This window comes from Temnothorax americanus, unplaced genomic scaffold (assembly GCF_048541705.1).
Source record: "Temnothorax americanus isolate GAGA-0224 unplaced genomic scaffold, ASM4854170v1 Scaffold20, whole genome shotgun sequence".
NCBI lineage: Eukaryota > Metazoa > Arthropoda > Insecta > Hymenoptera > Formicidae > Temnothorax > Temnothorax americanus.
Window position 1 is genome coordinate 2,760,406 of NW_027509339.1, and position 24,855 is coordinate 2,785,260.

The following is a 24,855-nucleotide window of genomic DNA, read 5'->3' on the forward strand; positions in this document are numbered from 1 at the left end:
TAAATAGAAGTGTAAAAAATTGTGTTATCGTAAATCTTAAAAAAATAAAGGATTTACGTTTGTCGCTTTTCTAAATATTTTATTTATCGCTTTATTCTATATTTTAGGATTCACGCTCGAAATTCGTTTGCGAAAATATTTGCATACGCATTATGAGAACCCTCATCAATGGAATCGTTGAACTCGTTAAAAATCATTTACCGGTGAACGTTAGTCGGGAACCGATCAAGTTCGGTCAGCGCGGCGCTCATAATTGTAGTAATTTAGTCAAGTGTGGCACGCGATACAATAGCGTAGCTACGATTAAACGGCGCGCACAGTCGTTTCGGCCGGTTTATTTAACGGCGGGACTTCCCTTTCGCAAGCGGCGGCGCGCCGCCAGTGTATTTAACGTCTAAATCCCGTGGGATTTTCAGAGAACGAAGGTCTCTGGAGCCGCTCTTCAGATCGTCACGCATTACTGAAGACGTAAATTGCGTTTATGATCTCGCTGGACGAGAGATGCTACGTTATTAAATTATTAACCACACGAGTGCACCTTTCACGATAGACGTTGCGATGGATTTATTAAATCCAGAATGTTAGAACTGCGATTATGCAAAACGAGAGGATATATCTTAAAGAAACAGATTACTGCAACAACACTTCTTAAATACTTTGATCAATTAATCGTTATATTTATCTAAAAGAAAGGAAATTACACGCGTACATGTTTTTCTTTATATATTTCTATCTTAATAAATTCTTTCCTTATTTTATCTTTTATTATTTCTGTATTTTCGTAAATTTTATTCGTAAATTGTTATGATAAATTATGTTAAGCAAAACACATGACTTGTTCGCTTAAGAGTATAATGCACTATCGTTGGCTTGTTTCATTAGCCATAGCTTCGAGAATCGTCGTGCCATCGACAATCGAAACTATCCGCCCCGGAAGTAATTAAACGGCAATGAAGCCGATCGGTTCCTGGTCACAAACCACCCATGCAAACATCACACTAACGAGAACGGAATTAATTTGGTTCATGTTACATTCGAGCTCCTTTTCGGAGAAATGTGCAGAGCGTTTAGAAAAATATAATTAAGAGAAAGAATTTAAAGAATTTAAAGAATTTAAAGAATTTATACAATATAAAGAATCAGATATTTTAATTATATATGTAATTGTTAAACAAGTGCATTATGTACGCGAAAAGAACGGTTTTGCTAAGGTATCTAAAAATTTAGCTAGATACAGATCTGAAAATAATTTCGTTGTACCATCAAAATAATTATGTAGAACACTCAAACTGATGGCTAGAATGTCAATATTTTTTACAGCATTATCATCATACTTCAGCGACCTATACTATAATTATTTTGATGGTGCAACAAAATTATTCAGCAAAACCGTTCTCTCCGTGTACGATCATAGAATTTGGATCTCTGGTTAACATGCAGCGTTCTTGCAGTAAAAACACACTTTTTCGGAAATGTAAAACGATGATGCAATAACGTAAGAAATATGATGCGTGTGTTTCATATTTATACGATGCAAGTAGAAAACGGTAACGTTTCCTGTCGCGATTGCGCGCGGTAGTAGTTTTATGAATTACAATGCTTTATATGCTTTTCGTGTGCTATGCATAAACAAGGGAAATTACAACGGATTTTCGAACTCGCGCGTATATAAGTCGAAAAGAGGAAATCACAAAGAAAAATTTGCATATAATAGGATTTGCAATCTAATAAATGTTGCTTTAAATTACTTCGTCTTCCTTGACCTATTCTTATCTGATTTATTATATTAGGAAGTTTGTCACAAAAGTAAGAAAAAAATAAAGAAATAAAATTATCCATGCAAGATACTTAAAATTAGATGTAAGAAATAATTATTTATTACTCGCCCCAATGTTAAACTGTAAGTTAAATAATAAAATTTAATTTATGCGCATTGTAAACATTTGTTGTGTTGACGAATTTCAAGTTTCGCTCTAATTCCTCGTCGATCAATATCGTAGAGCGCTGAGTCGCTTAAAATGCAATATAGTTTCTCGCAGGTCAATGCAAATTAATATCGCTTTCAGTTCTACGAATGGAACTTACTAATTGAAAAGCTGAAAGTTCATCTAAATAGTTCGAGCTGCTTTCGAATTTTGTAACATATATAATAATATCCACCGCAACGGCCAATGAACATCTGCGTGCTCCGTTGACTAATTCTAAATTAATCGACAACTCGGTTTGCAAGGTAACGCGGCGCAAAAGTTAGAAAGGGCCATCGAGTTGTTCGTGAAAATTTGGTTTGCATCAATATAAATAGAGCGTGTTTAATTAACGCTAAAAGAGCGTGCGAGTTGGCGTCGAGTTGTAATTATAATTGGCACAATTGATGGGGCGACGATGAAGCTAGTAATTACAACAACTTGTTTATCGCTTGGATTTGTTTAACTATAGAGCCTCTTGTATACGATTAAAATCAAATTGGTCATAATTGCACCATCAAAAATTCGAAATCACGCGAAACAAGCCGGTGCGTTACAAATACTTATTCATCTCGCGATTGCGATTTCAATGATATGGTCAAGGTTTTCACGAATAAAACGCGAAACAGAATGAATTGAAGATAAACAACTGTTTTTCCTTTAATTTGTAATTATAAATACTGTACTAGAGTATAATTACTCTTACATTTCTCTACACGTAGCTATATAACTTAGAAATCTCAGCAAAAAAGCTGTTCTAGATTCTAAAGTGAAGCATTTCTATACGCTTGCTTATTCACATATTGTGCTAAGTCACCTGACTCTAGTCACCTGAGGCCAATAGCGAGAAATCTACTTTGGAGAACATTCACGTCCTCTAGACGCGCGATCTCATCGTCGAGAGGCAAACTCGATCGCCGTGTGGTAAAGGCTCAAGTTTGCTGGCAAGAATTCCGTATACGAGCCACGAACTTGGCTGGAGAAGTATTCCGAGGTGCCTATGCTTACTAAGAAGATAACCCAAGGAGGAATTCAACTATCCTGGGAAAGATCAGATTCAAATCATGTTTGCTATCTCCTACGAATATCTTCCCCTTGTATACTAAGATCTTTTAGAAATTGATCGAAATAAAGCTTGTCAGATTGACGCTAACCGCGATAACGAGAAGGCAATAAAAAATTCGAATTTTTATGGTCTTTACATTTTGTTCATTCCATCGGAACACAGCTAGTCGATTTCGTTTTAATTGCGTACGTGTGATCGTAAATAATTCGTGTTCAAGAATGCGACATCCGGGATACAATTTTCAGATTAATCAACGGAGAAATGAGAAAACATTTAATCGATTTGAAACTTTCGATTCGCAACCAGTTTAGCGCAATAGAAATAAAAATTTACAGTTTGTACGGAAGCTTTGGGATTGCACGATAGGAAGATTTCCTTTAAATTAAATTACCGGTTTATTTGGAACAATCTAATAATTATTTTATGCAATATAGTTGATTTCAGAAGTGATTAAATTATTTGAGTAAAAAATCTATCAAATTTTTTTTATAAAATATATATTTTACCTAATCTATATACATATAACTTATATAATCTATATAACCGAATCTAATTTGATCAAGAGAGCAAGAACAATATTTATCGGTCAAGAATGTAAAAAGGCGGGAATGTAATTGAAATGCTCGCAATTAAACAAATTTAATTTCCGTGAAATCAGCCGGGAATCGTTGATGCGCGATCGACGTCAACAATACAGGCGTCAAACTAGTAGATAAGTCTGCTACGTGCAGCTTCGCGATTAAAATGTAATAATCGAGTTAATTAGTAATCGCGTCGATGATGAACTACGGTTGCGTCACGTAACAAGCCTTCATTATGTCGTGCTTCTGGAACACGACATATCATAGGTACGTTCTCGATAACGATAGGTGTTGATCTATGAATGAATCCGCTGGAGTACGTATATGTCTCGTGGACGAAAACGCGCCCCTCAAAACTCAATTATCATGGGCTCATTACAGATGTTTGCGAGAGTAATGAGATGCTAACGCAATCGCGCGAGTTCGAATCAGCGATTGTGATTTATTAAACGAATCGACCGCAATCGTGACAATTAAGCGTGCTGGTTGCAATTGGACGGTGCGATTAATCGACCGCCTGGTTGACGCAGCTCTCGAAACCCATGGCTATTTTATTGTCGCGATCGAATCGCGCCGGTATTAAATAATGTTGTAGATATAGCGACAACCAGAGAACTGACCCTGCATGGTTCTCGCAGTTTACCGTGCGAAACACAAATAAAATCCTTCCTTTTTCTTCTAACAAGTTATAGTATCAACAAAATCCGAATTATTTCAATTAAAAGCATGGTAAATTATTCACATGCATCTTTTATGCAAGATATATAACGAGAGTGATGCCATTGCGATTCGAAATTCTAAATTACCGTTTATTCAGTTTACATGTAAATTCCATTGTTCTCGCGACAGCGCTTGTCGATGTCGCCAGTGAAAATTGACGCATTGATGTGCGTCATAAGCACGCCGTATATAAGATGTTATTGCAATATCGGACCAACTTCAGGAATAAGTTTCTCTTCTACGCTAAAACAACTAAAAAGGTTCAATAAACGGATGTATCAAAATACGTCAGCAAAACTTTAAGTTTTCCAAGTGCAGTTCAATAATGGATTGCTCCATTCATTTGACAATATCAACGTAAACACCGAAGACTCTACGCAAGACAGTCGTCTTACATCGGTCATTTTCAAGTACTCTGTAAAATCAATCGTTTCGTAATCTTCGAGATCACGATGGACCTTACTCACATTTAGACTTATAGCTGAAGCTGTAAGCCTTTCTTATATTTGGCAAAAGTTAAATATCAGGATTATCATTATTTAATTCTACGCGCAGGAGAACACTCTGCCTGCACATTTGAAATTAGAGATTTTCGAGTCGCTCGCAATCGCAATTGAATAGAGAAATTTGTCACCCTGCAAACTCTGTTTATAAGGGTCGAGCAATTGTTCACACGAATGCAACATTGTGTCTCGCGCCATAATCGGTTGTGACATTTAGTATGACGACTGTAATCTATGTCGGCCGACGTAGCTGAGCGCCAACGACTGCTGGCTGCTGCGTCCCAACGGCGAATCCGCGTGTAAACCAACCGCAAAGTCAGGCCCAAATGTCAGGGTAAACCCCGCGGAATACGAGCATCCGTATACGAAATCACCGACGCGGTCGTTGTAATAAGATCGATTCGCATTGACCCTTATCTTCCGCGATCGCAATGCACAACGCCCATTGTGATATTCCAATTATTCCGTACTCTATGGCATTTGCGGACATCCACAATACCGTTCGAGAAGTCTCGGAAATACCCGTGCAATTCGCGTAAATTTCATACATCTATATATGTAGAGTATCAGAATTAATTCCGTTTCAATTTTTCTTTAATTAACAATTCGTGTACATTTTTACAATTTTTTAATCTCTTTTATAAAATATTATATATCTCGATGTGTAATATTATAGATCTCGGCAACGCTAAATCCTGTCTGTAATTAGGATTTTTTGTTCAAAAATAAAGTAAGTTTAAAACAAAGTTAACTTGATATTAAAATTACGAGATAATTGAGGAATAATTTTTTATTTTCCTAACTTCTAAGTTGGACAAATCCCTGATTGAGCCAATATTATTGTTAATATTATCCAATGTAACCCGGCAAAAAACTTGATGAAAGATAGTTAAAATATAATATAATGCATATTTAGAAAGAGAGAGAAAAAAGTATATAGATTTCTCAATAAAAATGTTAAAATTAAACTACTTTTTGTGTTATATTTTAGTAATTTATCTAGTATTCAGAAGCGCAAAAATATTATGTTAAATATGAATAATACACGGAAAGAACGGTTTTGCTGAAATATTTCAAAATTTAGCTAGATACAGATCCAAAAATAATCTTGTTGCACCATCGAAATAATTATAATAGATCGCTGAAGTATGATAGTGCGCTGTAAAAAATTTTGACATTTTAGCAATCAGTTCGAGTGTTCTACATAATTATTTTGATGGCATGCAACAAAATTATTTTCAGATCTGTAAGCTAAATTTTTAGATACTTCAGCAAAACCGTCTTTTCCGTCTAAAAATGCAATATTTAGAAAAAATATGAATATGAAGATAGAGGAGGTTCACAGGAGATTGCGTATGTAACATTCTTCAAGTTTTCAATGAAAATAACTTGATGTAAAATTATGGCGTATCGTAACGATAACAATTTCTCCTTTCGAAGAGGTGAATAGAACAGCGCGTGGAAAAAAAGAGTAGATTGAAAAGACATTGTTTTCGCGATGTACAATGTTTGCACTTTTCTGCAAGTGAATCGATGGTCGCGTTATCTACAATGAGAGACGTACGATATGGTCGTTTCCATGTTTATTGTGGGACCGCCAGTACGTGAAGCACGAGTGGAAAATTGCGACCGTACCTCAATTTATGAGTTTGTTGCTATCATTACATTTCACATTCTCGAAATTCTTCACGATGCGCTATTCAGGAAAATTTTAAGGGATTACAATTGTAATTTCAAATTGTTAAATTCTAGTTATTCACATACAATTAATTATTTTGCGGGATTTTGTAGATTTGTACCGTAGTATTATTAACAAGAAAGTTACATCGCTGCATTTTCCATTAGATTTTCATACATCAATCGCGAAACGTGACGAGGGTCTAACGAGGGAAAAAGTTTCTTAGCAACTCCATGATATTTTATTGCTTGTCGCCTTATCGCAGATTTTATGGGGGTATAAATTTATGGCGAAAATCCGGCATGAATAAGATACGGGCATGGACATTTTATAGCCTTAGATTTATCTCGTATGTGCGTTACCATGACGATGCCTTTTTTTTATCGATAGGTACAAAAAGTCATGTTAACAAAAATTCGAACGCTTGTTCAGCTACGTAAAATGATGAATAAAAGACCATTTGTTCGACGAAACATTAAATTCACATGTTCTTGATTTTTTTATTTAGTCGTTCGAGTAATTTGCAGTAATATAAAACAATTGTCCACGATGATGTAAGTCGAAGCCTGATATTTCGAAAACTCGTTGTTGTTATTCTGTCAAGTGGAAAAAAGTGCAAAGAGATATTTCGAGACTCGTTGAAATCGCGTGCGTTCATCTCTCGACATCTGCCGTTCGATAATACGGTAATATATCGTGTGTCGTGCGTAATGGAGCGCTTTTTGAGCGAATGTAAAATTTTCATAAATGTCACTGTCCTGACGAAGAAATGTTCGCAAAATCATTTTTCAAATTGTTTTTTACGCGGTAATCTTGGATTATGGTTTCCGACGTGATCTTTATTTATGCCTCGAGAGGAATATACTGTCAAGTCCCGCATTTACCACAATTCAAATCCTGATAAGAATTGTGTGAAAGCCGATCTCGGTTTCTTTATGCAGAAGTCTTATTAATATCTTCCTTGTGAATTCGTAGATCGTCTAAGAATTTATTAAGAAAAATACCCTTCTTCCCTTTGGTCTCTTCAAGATCAAAATAATTCGCTTCAATTACTTGTACACGAATTTCATTTCATTTCTTACAATTGTGAATATTCTGCTTTATTATTAATTTTTGCAAAATTATCATATTTCAACTTTAATAACTGATAGTTATAAAAACTATAATAAAAACTATAATAAAAACTAGCAATAAAAAGATTTTGAAATAATTATATAAATTTATTTTTTTATATCCTTCTTTCATAAAAAAAGATAACGAAATTTTGGAGAGATAAAATTCTTTCTTCTCGATATATGGAGGGGTTAAAGCCATAGTGGTGTAAGTCAATTTTTGTGACCACTTTTTTTTCTTCTTTTTTCAACATATCTGCATGTGTAGACTGCATCTATGAACTTAACTCGATAGGTTAAAAAAAGTGACTTACACCACTATAAACACGAGAATATAGAATAGTCGTCTTGGCCACAAGATTAAGATCTTTTTGCGGCTATCCAGGATGTACAATTCACATCATCAAGACGCGATATTATGGCTGCGTTCGGAGAGCGCGCTATTAGCGCTATTGCATATCATTCTATCTTTGTCGCTCATCAGGTGTAAAACAAGGATAGAATAAGCAAATAGCGCTAATAGCGCGCTCCCCGAATCCAGCCTATATATATGTATATTCATAGACGTGTGTTTCCGCGATCATTTCTGGTTGAAATTCATTCTCCGGATAAAATCAGATAATGTCTGGGTGTGTCAGCGATTCTTTTCTTCGTCCGCGCGCGCTTGGCGTCATAAAACCGGTCGATCTTCCGAAAAACGGAATAAAATGCATCGCGCGACCGTAACCGTGGAATCTCGTGTGAATGGCCGCGTATGAAACTTAAAGGTCTTGCCCATCCCGAATGATAAATGTTATCGTTAAGCTGCAGCTTAAACTTGGATGAGAAATGTCGAGCGATTCAGTCGAGGTGATTGAAATATATCAGGAACTCTTCTACTTAAAGTTTAGAAATAAAAAATAAAAATTTTATTTTTTGCCTTTAAAGTAAAGACTAATTGTTTATTAATTAAGAGATAAATCATTCTATGCAGCGTATAAAATCGAAAGTCTATTTTATCAAAAATAATTTTATAAAAAATAAGAAAGTCTATTTTATAAGAAAATTGCAGTTGAAATATATTAAAAAATTGAGATTTTGGTATATTGATAAAAATTATTTGACACTTTGTCATTTCTATTCAAATAATTAAGATAAAGTTTAAAATGCAAGTAATTAGAAAAAAAATTTATTATTTGCAAACTCAATTTTGTTTGCTTTATTTATCTTTTAGCTCATTTTTATGTAATAATCAACTGCATTTCTACTCTTGTACTTTGCATTATATACTCTGCAGAAATTCATTTTTCATAAACGTAGAGGCAAACTTTATATATACGCGGTATCTCGGTGAAATCTTGAAGTCGTGTTTGTCCCACTCCTTCTCTTTCTTTAACATTCATGAATTCAATTATCCACCGTATTTCCCAAGGATGCCGTATGTCTAACAATTTTACAATTTGGCTTACACCGTGGCGTTTTCGTTACATGCACGACAGAAATGGAACGATGCTGGACGAACAACGAGAATTTCTCGAAAGCGCCAGGAAGAAACTAGCACGTACATTTTTCATCATTCCGCAAGAGGGTACGACAAGATGTCGCCAGTCGCCAGAGAAAATGCAGTCTTATCTAATACTTTGCATTCGTGAAATAGATAGAGATAAAGATAGAGTCAAACAAGAATATTGCTAGCTGATGAAAACGTAATATTAAACTTTGGTTTCTTAATTGCGCACATTTTTCCAAAATGTTTTTTATCACAGTCGTAATTTTTATCAAAGTAAGGTGGATCTTTTACGAAATTATTGTCTCAACAGAAAGGATATCTCTCTCAGAATTATTAACTAGCGGAAATACAGTAAAGTAACTCAATATGTCACATTGATTTCATATATAACTTCATTATATAATTATAATGTATAATACTGCAAAATAATTCAACATTATCTCTGCATAACAAACAATATAATCTAATTCTGTCTACAAATCGCAATCCGATTTGGTTGTGACAATTATATTTATTATTATGGCAGGTATATTAATACTTTCATACTGAAATAATACAAAGATAAGTTAATTTTCTCTTATATGTATAGTGTCTCGATAATATTCCGCGCAGACTGTATTATGTACAAGGAGTCTTATTCCGAGATGCAATTGTTATCACGATGCTTACCACATGCTCACGATTGTTACCCGTGCTCGTTACAAAAGAAACTCACGAACATTCGTGCTTTAATTATGCGTATTTTTTTTCTGGTCCCTGTCTGCGGATTTGCTTCGCGATGGTTAAATTCACATCCTTGCGCCTTTGTTACGATTTTTGTGGGCAAGCTACAATGTCAATTGCATATATGTAGGTAATGCAAATTCTGTTCGTCCTCCAGCGGATAGACACGCGAGAAAGCGTGAATGCTAACGACACGAGTACGAAGTACAGCAAGATCTTACAGTTGTTAAATGGCAATTCTATATAAGCTGTGAGAACAGGACTTTACGTTAATTTCAATTGTTATATAAATATTACAGATATCACTTTCTCTCGACTGCAGATACCGAACTAAAGAGAATGCTGTTTACTTCGGTGGACAAGACATTCATACTTTTTATATGTAATAAAAAATAAAGATAAAGAATTTTTACATAATTTTCAACTCGTTTTTACTTCAAATATTATTTTATTTTGAGATTTGATTATTGAGATATTGGTAATCATCGAATCTTTTTATTAGCTCTATATATTAAATATAGCGAATTTGCCAAAAAAGATTAAATAAAAATGAGGATATTGTAAAAAACTGCAATGCAGATATTTCGACATTGTCCCTTCGCGTGAATTTTGATTGATGAAAAGTTACCGTTACACTTGTTCGGCTTTAAGCTGGTTCAACTTTACGGTATCTTACTCCTTGAGATGTCGATAAGTGTCGATAAACTCCTATATACCGCAGTATGAAACTTTAGCCCAAGTATCAGGTCCTCGATACATCGACTAGCTATTTACAAGCCCAAATACTTTACTAATCTGTGCATTAATCTGATTAATCCATTGAGCTCGGCTTGTTATACTTATTAATTATTAGAGAGCGAATTTTTAATACGATCAGCTATAAGTATAGTAATTCCTAATACTTAGACAGCTAAAAGTTATATATTTATATGCTGTTCCGTCGAGACATGTTTTCCTGAAATAAAATGCGTTTTATTTAACTTCCAAATCCAAATGCAAATAAGAAAATACACGTAAGAGAGAAGATTATATAATTACATATAAAATTTTCAAGTCATTCTTGTAAAGTGTGTTAATTACGAGATTAAATATATATCGAGTTTCCTCAGGTAATAAACACGTTAAGATGTAGAAACTTTTAAGTCATTAGTAACCCCAACAAATTACTTGAGAGTTCCTAAACTTTATAAACCACAAATTCGTACTTTGACCAAACAAAACGTTTATATGTAATATACCTAATGGGTACATAAAGAAAGAAAGAGAAAGAGAGAGAAAGAGAGAGAGAGAGAGAGAGAGAGAAAGTGGCGAAGTTAAAAATAAATAGAAAGAGCGAAGGAGAAGAGACAGAACTGAGGAAATGCTGTATAATAAAAAAAGCGTAGTCTAAAGGAAAAGAGAGAAAAGGGGTAATTTATTCAAGAAAGATAAACTGCAGGTCGTAATGGTAGAAAGCGGACGAAAATGGGGGAAAAACGAGACTTAGAGAGGGAAGGAGACAGAGGTAACAAGCGAAGACACAAGGAAAGAGAAATAGGGAAAGAGAGACGAAGGCTTGGAGGCAGAGACAGAGAAAGAGTGTGTGTTCGCGAAGTTGTGTGTTCGCGAGAAGTAGTCGAGAACTCCGAATTGGGGTGGCTACAGAAGCGATGGGATAGGTAGGTAGATAGGGTAGATCTGGACTCGCGCAGTCTCAAGAAGATAAACGTTGCTCGGACAGAACGGAAAGTGACAGAAAGAGAGAAAGCGAGAGAGAAAGAGAGGCTAGTTATTCCTGCGTTATCCCGCTCCCATTTCTTGCATTTTTCCCGAAGCGAGGCGATGCGACGTCGGCGACGAAGGACTAGGGATGATCGGCGTAACTGATTGCGCGCAACTTCTCACTGACTGCTGATTGTGATTGGGCACACAGGGCTGGTAAGTGGCGGTCTCCACGAGAAGAGGCTGCTGAACGACCTGCTGGACGCGTACAACGTGCTGGAGCGGCCGGTGAGCAACGAGTCCGACCCCCTCGCGCTGAGCTTCGGCCTCACGCTCATGCAAATAATCGACGTCGTAAGTGTCTAACTATTTTCTTCAGCTTCTCCATCCGGTGTCGGAACGATTTTTCCCTCGGGCCTTCGACGTTCAACCTTCGGAGGCTCGTCGCGTGTCCCCCCACCCCTTTTCATATATTTTTTTTATTTCTGTTACTCTCATGTGCTCTGTATTTCTATGTCTAAAAAATGCAAATAATCTCTTTTGCACGTTCTTTACATATATATCTTACAGATGTTTTTTATATTTTTATATTATCTGCAATCTTTTTTCTTTCTGAAAGGACAGTGATAATCAGGGCAGCGATGCCTTCTGTTTATTCGTTTATTATTATTTATTATCTGATTAGTAAAAATTTTCTTTTATAATTAATCGGTCTCTGAAATTTCAAGAAGGTTTTAATAATCAGAGTTCATTACTGGCATGCAATTTTGGCGACATTATAAGTGTATTCTATATTACTATAATATTATTCATATGATTTACTAATATTAATACTGGCGATGCACTAATTTAGCGCGCACCAGTACACAAATCTTGTCACGAAGGTGACACTCATATCAGATGACATGGCACATGTCAGAAATCTTGAACAGATTGTTGAGAGAAACAATAGTATATTCTTCAGCACGTTAAAACAATGTACCATATATATTTAGTTAACGTTCCCCTACTTTCGTTTGCTATGTCTATAAATTTTATATATTTTTTTAGCTCTACTAGACTAATTTTTTAAAATAATTTTAAAGATTAAGCTTATCAATCGGATTGACTCACATAATTATTTATATATATATATATATATATATAAACATTTAAAAAGTTTTAATTAATAATATAATATTGCAAGATTTTTAGAATATTTCTTCAGAGTAATCCATAACATATTTCATTTTATTATTAGATTAAATCCTATCAATTTCTATCATCTACTAAAAAAACGCGATTGATTGCGTAGTAACGTACATTCCGTGTATAATATAAATTTACGTGTACATAAATCATTGATGAATACGCGCATGTTTCTCTCTTTAATCACATATATATCTCCGTCAAAATGGCGTTAAAACAAAGAGCAGTCACTGTGATGCTGCGATTTGTAGACGCGTATCGGTGTAACATACAGCGTGCACACCAACGAATAAAAGTATTCCCGAATTCCGAAGTTGCGGTACCAAGTTGGGCGCAGATGAATCGCATGCACCGATCAACGTCACAGATCGACGCTCAGCATTCGCCTAGTTCCGTAGACACACTATAAATTGGAATAATAGCATCGGAATCGTCTTTAGAGAATCGCTCGTCTCGACTATTTGTGCGTATTTGAGCACTTTGGTAAAAGACTGTTTCTACTAGCTTCATTAAGCTCGCGTTTGTGTTTTTATAATTAATTAAAAGAGAAAAGATAAGATCTTGTAACTTCATATACGTCAAGCTATACATGTATTCATCAAAACAATTAACATATAAATATGAAATGTCATAAAATTATAAGAAACCAGATCATTTTTTATTCGGATACAAAAATTGGTAAATACATTAAGAAAAAATCGGCGTATTGATTTAAAAATTTGTTAAATATCGTTAATTAAAATTTTAACATTTTTAATCAGTAAAATATTTTAGTATTTTATTACTCGACATGTACACTAACGTTCAAAAGTTTGGAAGCAGTGCTTTTTTAAGAAAGACAAAACAGTGGTGCTAATACTTTCAAAGAAAAATGTCATGTGTCATATAAAAACTTTAACTATTCAACACAGTATTATTTGTTTCTAGTCATTTTCCATCCAAGGGAGTATTTTATTAAAAAAATTTTACCGAGTGAACATTCTATGCCATTGTTCTGTTATAAAAGAACAAATTTTCATGGTTTGAGTAAAATAAAATTGTTATTTTAATATTCATTACATTTAACTCATACGATGAAACTTAAACCATACACCACTATTTTTTTTTAAGTAGTACCAAACTTTTGCACGGTATATAGTGTATATGTTGCGTACAATTTAACATATATTAGTTTCTTTTTAAAATTTATCAAGAATTATATTGGAACAAATTGAAAGTAATATCAAGTAATATCTTCATAAAAGGTTACTTAATTCAGCTATATCTCTTTAGCATCGAGACTGAAGTGTATTACTTTGTTTGTTCCACCATTTCCGCGGTTCGCGCTGATTCGGTGGCGAGAGGACAAACGGGCGGAGTTAAAGGACAACTTCCGCAAAGAGGCGATGACCGAGTCCCGCGTCTCGTATGCGCGAAACAGGAAGCTTTTAATTTCCGAAATCCGTATTGTCGATCGGGGCCGCGGCGGCGCGGCGCGACGCCGCGACGCCGGCTAGCCCTCCGATGTACCCCACGGCTTACTCCCTTTCAGTCGAGAAAGGCAATATCGCCGGTCTCGTGGTGCACGCGTGGCACCCGAATATAAATAACGTGTGCGAGCACACGAGCGTGCATACACGCCACGCGCTATATGCACCGCGCCGTTTATCTTCGACGTTGCACGCCGCAATTTTCGACGCAGCGCCAAGGGATGCGCGATAAACCACCGAGAAGGATATCGAGTGGCAGCGAACGCGGTATTGTGATCAGCAGCTGGGTGTAATAATAATGTTCCGGTATTGATATTCGGAGAGAGCGCGTTGTGTTAATCTAACCCCGAAACATTTAAAAGATTTATTCACCAAACCAGACGTATCCTCCCTCGAGTAAAATATTTCTCGTCCGATTATTTTTCAAAATAATATCAGTATATCCAATATCCTTATGATATTAGTATATCTATTTATTAGCGTGGCTGTTTTTTTTATCACCGATGCATAAATGTAAAATTTCACGTGATAAGCAAAGATTATAAAGTCACACCGCACGTTTATATGCTTCGAGCGCACGACACGGTGATTATTAAAATATGTAATGTCCTGTGATTTAAGAAAGATATTCGCCTCGCGGAATACAAATCAAAGTGTATATCTATGCACGTGCTGCGTCTAAATTTTTCAAAAGAATATGAATAAAAAATGAGCGTTAACTTCTTTTATCCCGTTATATGTATATCAGACACGTATGTGGGTCTTGTGTTTATTACTTTTAAAGTAGATTGTATCTTGCTTCAACCCCCTTCCTCAAATGTTTATTGCATTATGACCAAAACGTGTACGGGTGTATATGATTTGTAAGTGCATGTGAGTGTCCGCAATGTATTGCGCTGGGATTATTGCTAAGCCCAAATGACTGCGCGCAAATCAGTCATCCCTGCGGGGACTGCATCTAGATTGCACATCGCTGCATGTTGCTGCCATCTGCATCCCGTGCACTCATGCACACGTGTCACTGCCTATCGCTTCTGCGCATTCGGGCATTTCGGTGTATTGCCACTGCGATCTCGCTGCGGATATCTATAAAGCCCTGGCCGTGCACGAAAAATGCATATGCGAGATAGCAACTTATTCGGGGAATACCCGATAAAGTCACCCTGCACGCTAAGATAGATATTCACGCGATCTAACGACTCTTCTGAATGACGTAGAGTCACTTTGTAAGCACTGAAAATTCGACAGAAAGCCCTTTTAATATTCATCACTGAAAATTTCAGCATCTCGAATTACAATTCTGTTAGTAAAACTGAAGAATAAGGTTTTCTGTATATGCAAACACAAAAGTTGAATTTGTGAGAAACAGTTTCTAAAAAAGTACCTATTTTTGACGATACATTTAATGCAATTTATGCGTTTCAAGTTATTTGGTGTATTTGTAAATTGACGCCCTTGGAAAATCTTAGCTTTCATTATAAAAAAGCAGTTTGTACCCTGCATGTAACGAACGTACTCTGATTTTATTTTCAAGCAATCAATAAGAAGCTTTTAATGTCATCGCACACTGAATTAATCGGCGGAAATTTAATTGTAGGGTGCCGGTGTGTGTGGCACGATATTGCTCGCTACTCATCTTCCTCTAGTCCGACAAGCAGAAAGAAACGCGGTTCTATTTTTTTCTATTTTTTTTCACAAAGATTCAGACACGTCTCACACGTCGGTACGTCACTGGGTATAAAAACGTTACTGTCAATAAATAAATATATGCAAAAAGTGCGCATATAGAACTCTCTGTATAGCTATTGAGAGGAGTCGTTTATCTCCTATCGATAAAGTCTCGTCTTCTTACCGGAATCTCATATTAGTTGATATCTATAAATTGTCCATGTATCTTTATACGCATTGTCAAGTATTTCACATGTTTATATCTGACAATGAGAAGCGGAAGAACATAAATTCAAAAGCACCTTTTTTATGACATATGTCTAAAAAGATTTTTCATTTTATATATATTATGAATAAACATGTTCTAGATGGATCAAATAAATAAGTTTTAATAAATTCCGCTATAGAAAGAAACTGTATTTTCAACAAATTTTTTGGTGTTATATAAACAAGCTTTATTAAAAAAAATTCCAATTTTTAGTCGTGTGGAATGACAATAAATTTTTTATTGTACCATTAACTTGTATTTTTTTTCTCAGTGATATCTAACCTTCATTGAATTTATTTTATTCCATAACTATCAGCTTGTTTTTCCGATTGCAATGATATATAGAACCGAATTTTATTTTAAACTTGCTCTTTTCTGCTTCTCAGGTGTGAAGATTCTATCTCGAGTAGAGTATTGTTTCGAGTAAAATCTTTCGCGACAACATTAGGAGAAATCAATTATGTCAACATAAGAGAAATCGATTCGGAAGCTCTTTCTCATGGTGCTTTGAACGCCATGGTGCTTGAAATCATGAACAATTTCGCTCTTGAAACGCCTGTTCGGGAGTGAGTTTCAATAGTGTTCCGCAGTGGAATAGTACTTAGCCCGGAGATTAGCCGAGTTTCAGAGCTCACTTGCAATGGCACCAACTATCTCGTTTCTTCGGTCGCCGGGCGTGTGCACGCTTGCTGCGCACTGGCGTTTCTCCGACGACGAAGCGGGAAGGAAACTCACGGTGTTATCGTCAATTCGCGCAATATATTTCGGCACACGTTCCCTTAGGGCTGCTTAGACTTATCTCATGATGAGTTTGTCTTGTAGATAAGCGTATAGCTTAACAAATCGGCTGTGGGGGTATATCCTATCCTAGACGCGAAATTAACTAGCTGCATGCACTTCCACGATTTGTCGAGAGTCGGACAAACGTCGTCATGTAATATATTATTATTAGGCTATTGTAGAGTTTACAACTCTCGGTGTTTGTCTTTAGCTAAGTGTTTATAGAGGATAAAACATGAGGACAAAGCCGCGAATGATAGCGGAATAAATACCGGAACGATTTACGACGACCATATAAGACGTTAACAGTACACTTCTCTTATTCAGATTAGAGATAAAATCTTTACGGAAAAATATTGAAAAAAGCCATCACTTTCTCTGCTATTTCTTAATTGTCAATATTCTGATAATTAAATCTAAAATTTAGATTCTATTAAAGTTCCATTTAAATTAATAATAATTTTTGCCTAATATGTGATAAACTAGAAAAATTATTATATTCTATAATAAAGAGAAAAAATGGACTTAGAACTTTACGTGAATAATTGATTTGATCAGAAAATATGACAGTTAGAAATTTGTACATAGTGAATTTGTTTCTTTTCAATAAAAAATATCTTTTGCATGACGATGTATAGCAAATAATAGAAATCTTTTTGTGTATTATATTTTAAATGGATATGGAGAATTAAATTCCCAATCCTTTCTATTTCCTTCCTTATATATAGTCAATATAGTAATGAATTGCGCGTTTCTTTTTTCGTTCGCTCGTGCCGTTTGTTACAATCTAAACCGGAGCTTAAGTAAGTTAAATAACCAATTGCAGCTGCAAAATCGATAATAATTCAAAGTCTTATATAGTGAAATCGAATTGGAAATGAAGCTGGAACGTGAACGACTTTCGCGATGTAATATAGAAATGTACTTTTGAAACAATACAATTAGTTTCTTTTGTTTATTCAGAAGCTGTGATATTATTGCGAATTTTACTTTAAAATATAGTGACGAAGATTTCATTTTTTCTTTATTAAATTCGCGATTGTATAACGGCAGTCTTTTTTACAGGTAGACACGCGTCAAAAATTTCATGAAGACTCATTAATATAAATATGTAGACATTATATAGACATTGAAAAATATACATTACCGACATTGAAGAAGTATTTTACACAAAATATACGAAAACGTTAAATCGCTCTGATATGTATTTAATCTTATACAAAATAATGTTCTATTTGTTCCGTGCCATGCATTTTATCACATCGCACATTACGAGAAATTACATCTTGTAATTTTCAAATTAACAGCATCCACTATTTCTTTTCATTCATCGTAATTATTCTCATTTGCTGAGTAACGAAAGCGTGTCTCACGTAGCTGCAGAATTACACGTACGTTAAACGCACGTTTCACGGTGCATCATTACGACAGATCCAGTTTCCACGGCATGTTCTCACATTAATATTCCGTGCATTTACGTCGCTCGCACACAACCCGGCGCGGCGCTTTCTTCGCTTCTCGAAGAGCTGAAATACTGCCGTGTTGGTTATACTTTGCGAAACGATTCTCGAAATGACGGCGATCTAAGTTATGGCATTTCCACAAGCGCGGGCAGGCCAAAGAAACTGCATGTTCGCTACATTTGTTCGCGTATCCTAAAAGAATTTTATTTTGATCGTGTTTTGATCTTATTGTTAGATGTATCTTGTTGCTTGATTAAAATTTTCTACTAAAAAGATATATACTAATGATAATATTAACGATTACAAGAAACAATTCAAATTTTCAAGATTTGTTTTACGCGCGTCTGAAAGTTGCCGTTTTTATCATTTATGATTATTTCAACGTGGAATATTTCATTACCTTATTACAAAATTTTTAATTAAATTGTCATTTTTTATTTAGTCCACTTTTTATTTGGATAATTTATCGCAAAAATAAAACTGCAATTGTCCGACAATTCAAAACGTCGTTATACATCCTGTTTTTTATTATGTACAATATAACTTATGGGTATGCAATATATCGATTTGTTCGCTCTGTTCGTCGCGCACGCGATAAATTTTTGACAAACGCAAAAATTGTTTTATCCGATAATCTAGATCGATTTACGTATAACGCCTGGCCCATTTTCATCTATGGTTCTACATTATAAACGCTCCGCAATTTCGTGTCACGAATGCTAAACAAACACGTCGATGCGACAAGTGCGTTTAATCCATACAAATTTAGTGGAAAATTAAATAGTAAAAAACATGTTTCGCATTCTTGTTTTATATGTGACAACAAAGCAATTGTTGCTTTTACCTTTATGGTTGCAGATTAATCGAAAAATTTGAAATTCATCAATTTGTAAAACGGTTCTAAGTTAACATTTACTCAATTAGATTTATGTTGTGTTCCTCATTTGTTATAGGTTTTTAAATTACAAAATCGCCACTTTTTAAGTTATAATTTTGTTCCTTGTTGCAATAAATTATAGTTTTAGATAAATAAAAAATTGCTTTCTTGTAATTTTACTTAATAGAAATATGTTCCATCATTTCTGAAAAATGACAATTGCCGAATTGTTTCATTTTTAAAATAAGAATGTGATATAATAAATTCACATAACAAAAATTTAGCGCACAATCTATAACAATTTTGAATATCGCGAGATAAAAATACATGCCAAAAATAATATTTTGTTTAAGAATTATATAAAATACGCTACTTAGATTGTTTCTGATGAATATCGACTCTCAAATAAATGGATATTAATTCCTTCTGAATTGTTCATGAATAAGATAAAAATAATCACATGAAGAGACAATTGCAATTTACGGAGATATAACCCGTCTCTTTTTTTAACTAAATAAAAAAATATGTCATCTTTGATGCTCTGTGACGAGTTAATAAACTCTCCTGTAATTGCATTTTCAACGAAACAAAGTTTGATAATGATATTATGCGCGGTATTAAACTTAGGATTAGACTGATATAACAATTGTTTCTATATATAGCTACACCCACATTTTCCTTGTCTTTTAGTACTTTATAAATATTAAAGAAAAATTCAAGCATTGATATAGATTTCGGATCAGTTCTACAAACGCTGAAGTTATTTGTACTAAGATTTATCGAATTCCTTATCGCAATTTGAATGGTTGCTGAAAGTGCTTAATTAAAATAATTTCTAAAGTTTATCACGTCCGCGAGGCATAGTTTATCAAGTTAAAGCATTTTCCAACATCCATTTTCTGTCAGGAAACTTCTTCTTGCTTCCACTGGAATCTCAAAGTTAGGAGCAAAAATGAGGTTCCGCAGTCAGTGTCAGAAATAATAAGGTATGATAGTCTTTCAACTCTTGAACTTTTTTCAACGTGTACACGTTTTTTTTAATATGTGAAAAAAGTTTTTCACAAGTATCTTTAAAATTTTATATTGCTTACTTCTAATTGCTTGTTTCAAATTACTCGCCAATCAATGTATTATAAATATCTGAAAAGCAAGAAAGACACACAATTAAATAATAAAAATGACAATAATTTGTAATTTTGGTTATTTTTGAAACTTATTTTAATGTTACTTTTAAGGTTTTGAGAGAGTTTAATATAACAAAAAGAAATAATTTCAAAACTAGTTAATCTTGAACAGAAAGTAAAAGATGTTCAAGAATGTCAATAGCAATTTCTTTATCGTTAGACATTTTTCAAGTGATCGTCCAATAAATTTACGTAGTAATTTTGTTTTCCAACTGGCCACAGCTGCGGAAAAGATCAAGATAAATAAGTTGATATTATGCACTAATTGTCCGAGACGCTAAGCAATTAGGCATCCCGAGTAGAAAGTTTAAGTAGTTAAAACCAATCTGTGACCAGCCGCGGCTTCGAAAAATTCAAGAGATTTTTAAGAAAGGAAGGCTATATCCCCAAGGGCACCAAGGTTTTAACCTCGACGAAATAGGCTGCGGGAGAACCTGCCAAAAGAGGGTCTCGCGATCTGTAAATCCTTGGTTAAGCCAGGGACGTGCTAAACGCGATTGGTCGGAAATAAGGGCGAGCAGCTCAGTGAAATTTGCATAGCCGATGCAGATTTGCATACTCATATTACATGATCTATTTAAAGATATAACATAGATGGCTTAAATATTCCAGATGACAAATATGCACGTGAAAGAAAAGCTCGTATAAATTTCGAATTAACTATCAAAACAACTATCGTGAAACAAATCCGGTAATTTTGTTTTTATTGTTTATTTAATTGCACTTTAAAGCTACTCCATGACTGATATTAATAACTTCAAAATTATTAATACTATTCTACAGTTTTGTCAAGAAATTGTTGTTTGAGTAAATAATTGTTTGCTAAAATGTTTCTTTTACAAATATAAATACTATCCGCATTATTTTTATAAATAAATTATTATTATTAAGTAAAACGATACTGTGTTTCGAAGTCACATAAATCGGAGCGTATCGAGAAAAGTTTCGAATTCTTCTTGCTTGTGATCTTAATGCGTTTTCGCTACACACCATGTAAAATCGGGGTAGAAGTGCGCTTTCTATGCGAATGCCGAGCGTGCCGCAATTCGATTTCGCACACGACGTGATGCAATTCGCAAGTGGAAGAAAGTCAGCTAATGGGGCCGGAACGACGACGACGACGACGACGACGATGGGAAGGAGTCGCACAGTTTCTATCTACTCTCACCCTCAATTCGCTTCGTCGTCGTTCCCGGTGTAGTAGCAAACGCGGGCGCGCGAATGACGCATAGCGTCAAAGATGCGCCACAGGCCGCAAACTGGATTTGTTCGAACGGGAAATGTGCAGCATTTGTGCAGCGAGCTCCGGTTAGCGCCGCGTTACCGTTTATTATGGCGGGTCACGTACCTACCGCGAAAAGTTTCCCGGGTTCGTCGCTTTACATTGAATTAACTGTCCGCGCGCCGCGCCGTAATTCATCACTATCACCGCAATGGCGTCAAAACATCGCGAACAAGATAAATGAACGATTAAGATAGGAACGCGCTATTATCGCGTCACGCGAACTTGTGCGCGCGCTTAATCATATAAATAATAGTGGCAGTAAAGTCGCCATTGATTGGCAAATTTTTATCAATTATACAAGCATTCGTGATTTTGATACTGAAAAGAAATATATTTACTGTAAGGTAGTCATATATTCATTAAAGATTTATAAGATAATTGCTCTGTGATTTCATAAATGTTTTATAGAAAAACATATTTATTGCGTAATACGAAATGTTCAATACAATTGGATTAACATGACATGTTGCTATTTTTTCGTTTTATTATATATAGTAAGAAGCTATTGCGAATTAACAAAATGTCTCATGTTTCTAAATTAGTAGCTGTAACAGCAGACAATTTTAAAAAAAAAAAAAAAAAAAAAAAAAAATCAACTTTCTATAAATATTTATTTTTGCACTCTTCTGTTTTTAAACATGAATAAATGCAGCGCGAGAAGCAGAGAGGGTAAATGCCAAATGTATATTATTTATTGGTTAAAACACGTCGTCTTTCACGATCGGAAATTTCAGAAAATGCACCGTTGAAAATTGAAACGGTGCGTGAATCATTGTCTGTTCGTCGTACAGAGATAAATCGTCGACAGCACCTATTGCGTTTATGATACAGAACACTCATAAATGCGCTACGTGTTAGACAGTATTGCTTTCAGCGCTGGAAACGGAAATGCCGGTTACGCCGCGAAAATTCGCCTTGGAAAATGACGATACATCAAGCGCGAACAGTTATTCAACCCTTTCCCCAAGGTAATCGGCTACGTCAAGTAACAGCTGTGCAGCGAGTTTGTGAACAATTTTCGCACCCTTGTAATAAAAATTTTAACGTTGCCTTGCCTTCGAATGGTGTTAATCAAAAAGAAGTTAATAGTGCAGAAGCTAAAATAAGAGCCACGCAACTATAGCATGATCAATGATGGGAAATAAAGCGGCGCAAAGTCTTCATTTATGAAAACGTACAATCAACACATCGAGAATTGACGTAACAATTTGTATTGTGTTACGAGGTTGCATTAAATATCTCAAATTGGCGATGCAACGTCGTTCTCCGGCCGTTCGTGTATCTTGCACTCGGAAAAGTTATATCGCGAAACAGAAAACTAATTTATATTATATTGTTACGGTATAAATTGATTCGCGGAAAGTAAATCCCGAAACTTCGTTCGCCCCGTACCCATCAGGTTCTCGCACGTGATCTGTGTGTATCACAGCTTTTCCACCGACGTGCGACGCGACGGCGGGCCAGCTTATTCCCACTTCCGAAGGGGCTGCGAACGCGTGACCCGTCGCCGTCGCATGGAACCCATTCTTTGACGGATATGAGAAAACGAGCTCTCTCCGAACCCGCCAATATAATAGCTGTACGCGCGGAAATGAAAAGCGAGAATTATTAATCGTGCGGCGAGCAGGGAGAAAAACGCGAGCGAATGTAGAACGCACGCTGCGGATTCTTTCGATCGCGTCAGCGATACGCTTTGCGATGCGACACGTGCAGGCTAATAATAATAAAATAAAATGGCTTGGTAATAAAGGATTAATTTTATGAGCGAACGTAATATCGTGCGCGCGCAAGATGGTTAAAAGTGATCTTTATCTCCCGCTAGGGGAGAGAAGGGAGAGTTTTTATTAATCCTTCTTTCTCTCTTTTCTCGTCAAGATATCTCTTCTTACGAGATTTACCAAGCGCGCGGAGACATCGAAAGATCGGTCACTAACAAAATTACATGTGGCATCTGCTTCCGACTCGATCGTCGACGATTGCTCTCGATAACTTTTTCGAAGAAAGTTTCCGCACTTACGGGCGAGTTTATACTTCCGTAAATCAGTTCTCCGCACCGGGGATAAAGTTTACGCTCCGTCGTGTAGTAGCGGTGCGATTTTAAGCTCGTCGAGAAAAATTGTAGCGATTTTGTAACTGCGTTTCTATAGAAGACTTTTAAGTTTCAATGAGCTTTTTATTCAACGGACATCCCGGAGTATTAAACTGAGTATTTTCAAAGTGTGTAAGTTTAGTACAAATCATTAAAGTTCAATTGATATAAGTTTTTGAGCACAATTTTTCGACAGAAATACTTTGTAAATTGATTTCCTTTATCTAAATAATGTTAATTTTAATCATGAGTGACACATGCGCAGTGTGAATCTTAATATACTCTCTCTCTATATTTATAAAATATATATTAAATATATTCCAAAGATTTTTTTTTTTTTTTTTTTTTTTTACGCAAATATTATACTTTCGATAATTCGTTTATCAATAATTACTTTTATGCAAACAATTCTCATGTGATTTTTTCGTACCAAAAATTTTCTCTGCATTTTAATTGTTATAAGTTCCCTCAATGTTAAGCGTAAAGCGGATTACTCAAAAGGTTTAATAAGTAGTGAATTTTACATTAATTTCCGGTAGATTTTTCTGCGTAAAACTTTAATCAAGATATAATTATCAAGTTATTTACTCTATCGGATATTAAATGGTAATAGAGAGACTAATATTGATCTTAGCGATCAGCTTCGGGAAACATTATTTTATATATCCACAAAAATATTATACACGCAGAGGGAAAATACGTTTCTCGTTGTTGTCTGTGATTGATTAAATTTCGCGCTTTATTAAGTGCAAACATTTCGTAAAATGTCAGAAAGGAAATATAGACTTATTTCTACTTTGACGTTTTTCTAATGTCTTTGTTATTTTATGATGTGTAGTTAGTTTTTCGTTATATTGATTAGCATTAAAAATAAAATTGACGCTGCTTTATTATTCATTTATTGTGGTCACAAGGTAAAATTATGATAGCTGCGTTACGCAGATTTGATCTCAATAAAACGATATCAAAGTGTATTGCAAATCATGATGATAATGAATCAATTAAGTACTGCTCGCAACATATACCACGGGCTCCATGCAAAATTGT

At 35.1% G+C, this 24,855-nt stretch overlaps 1 protein-coding gene and 1 long non-coding RNA gene across 5 annotated transcripts in view; one reads left to right on the forward strand and one right to left on the reverse strand.

Annotated features, from left to right (window-relative positions):
• Nachra7 (nicotinic acetylcholine receptor alpha7 subunit) overlaps positions 1-24,855 on the forward strand; it is a 194,668-nt gene that overhangs the window by 44,055 nt on the left and 125,758 nt on the right. For 2 of the 3 annotated variants that reach the window (XR_013256897.1, XM_077405908.1), the window contains exon 2: positions 11,749-11,891. The exons of the other annotated variant lie outside the window; for it this stretch is intronic. Coding sequence is in view for 1 of the 2 variants with exons in the window: in XM_077405908.1 (XP_077262034.1) it covers positions 11,749-11,891 (143 nt within the window). In the remaining variant the exon portion in view is untranslated. The remainder of the gene's footprint in view (positions 1-11,748; positions 11,892-24,855) is intronic. 3 annotated transcript variants of the gene reach the window in all.
• LOC143897324 (uncharacterized) overlaps positions 1-24,855 on the reverse strand; it is a 164,980-nt gene that overhangs the window by 42,570 nt on the left and 97,555 nt on the right. The window lies entirely within an intron of this gene.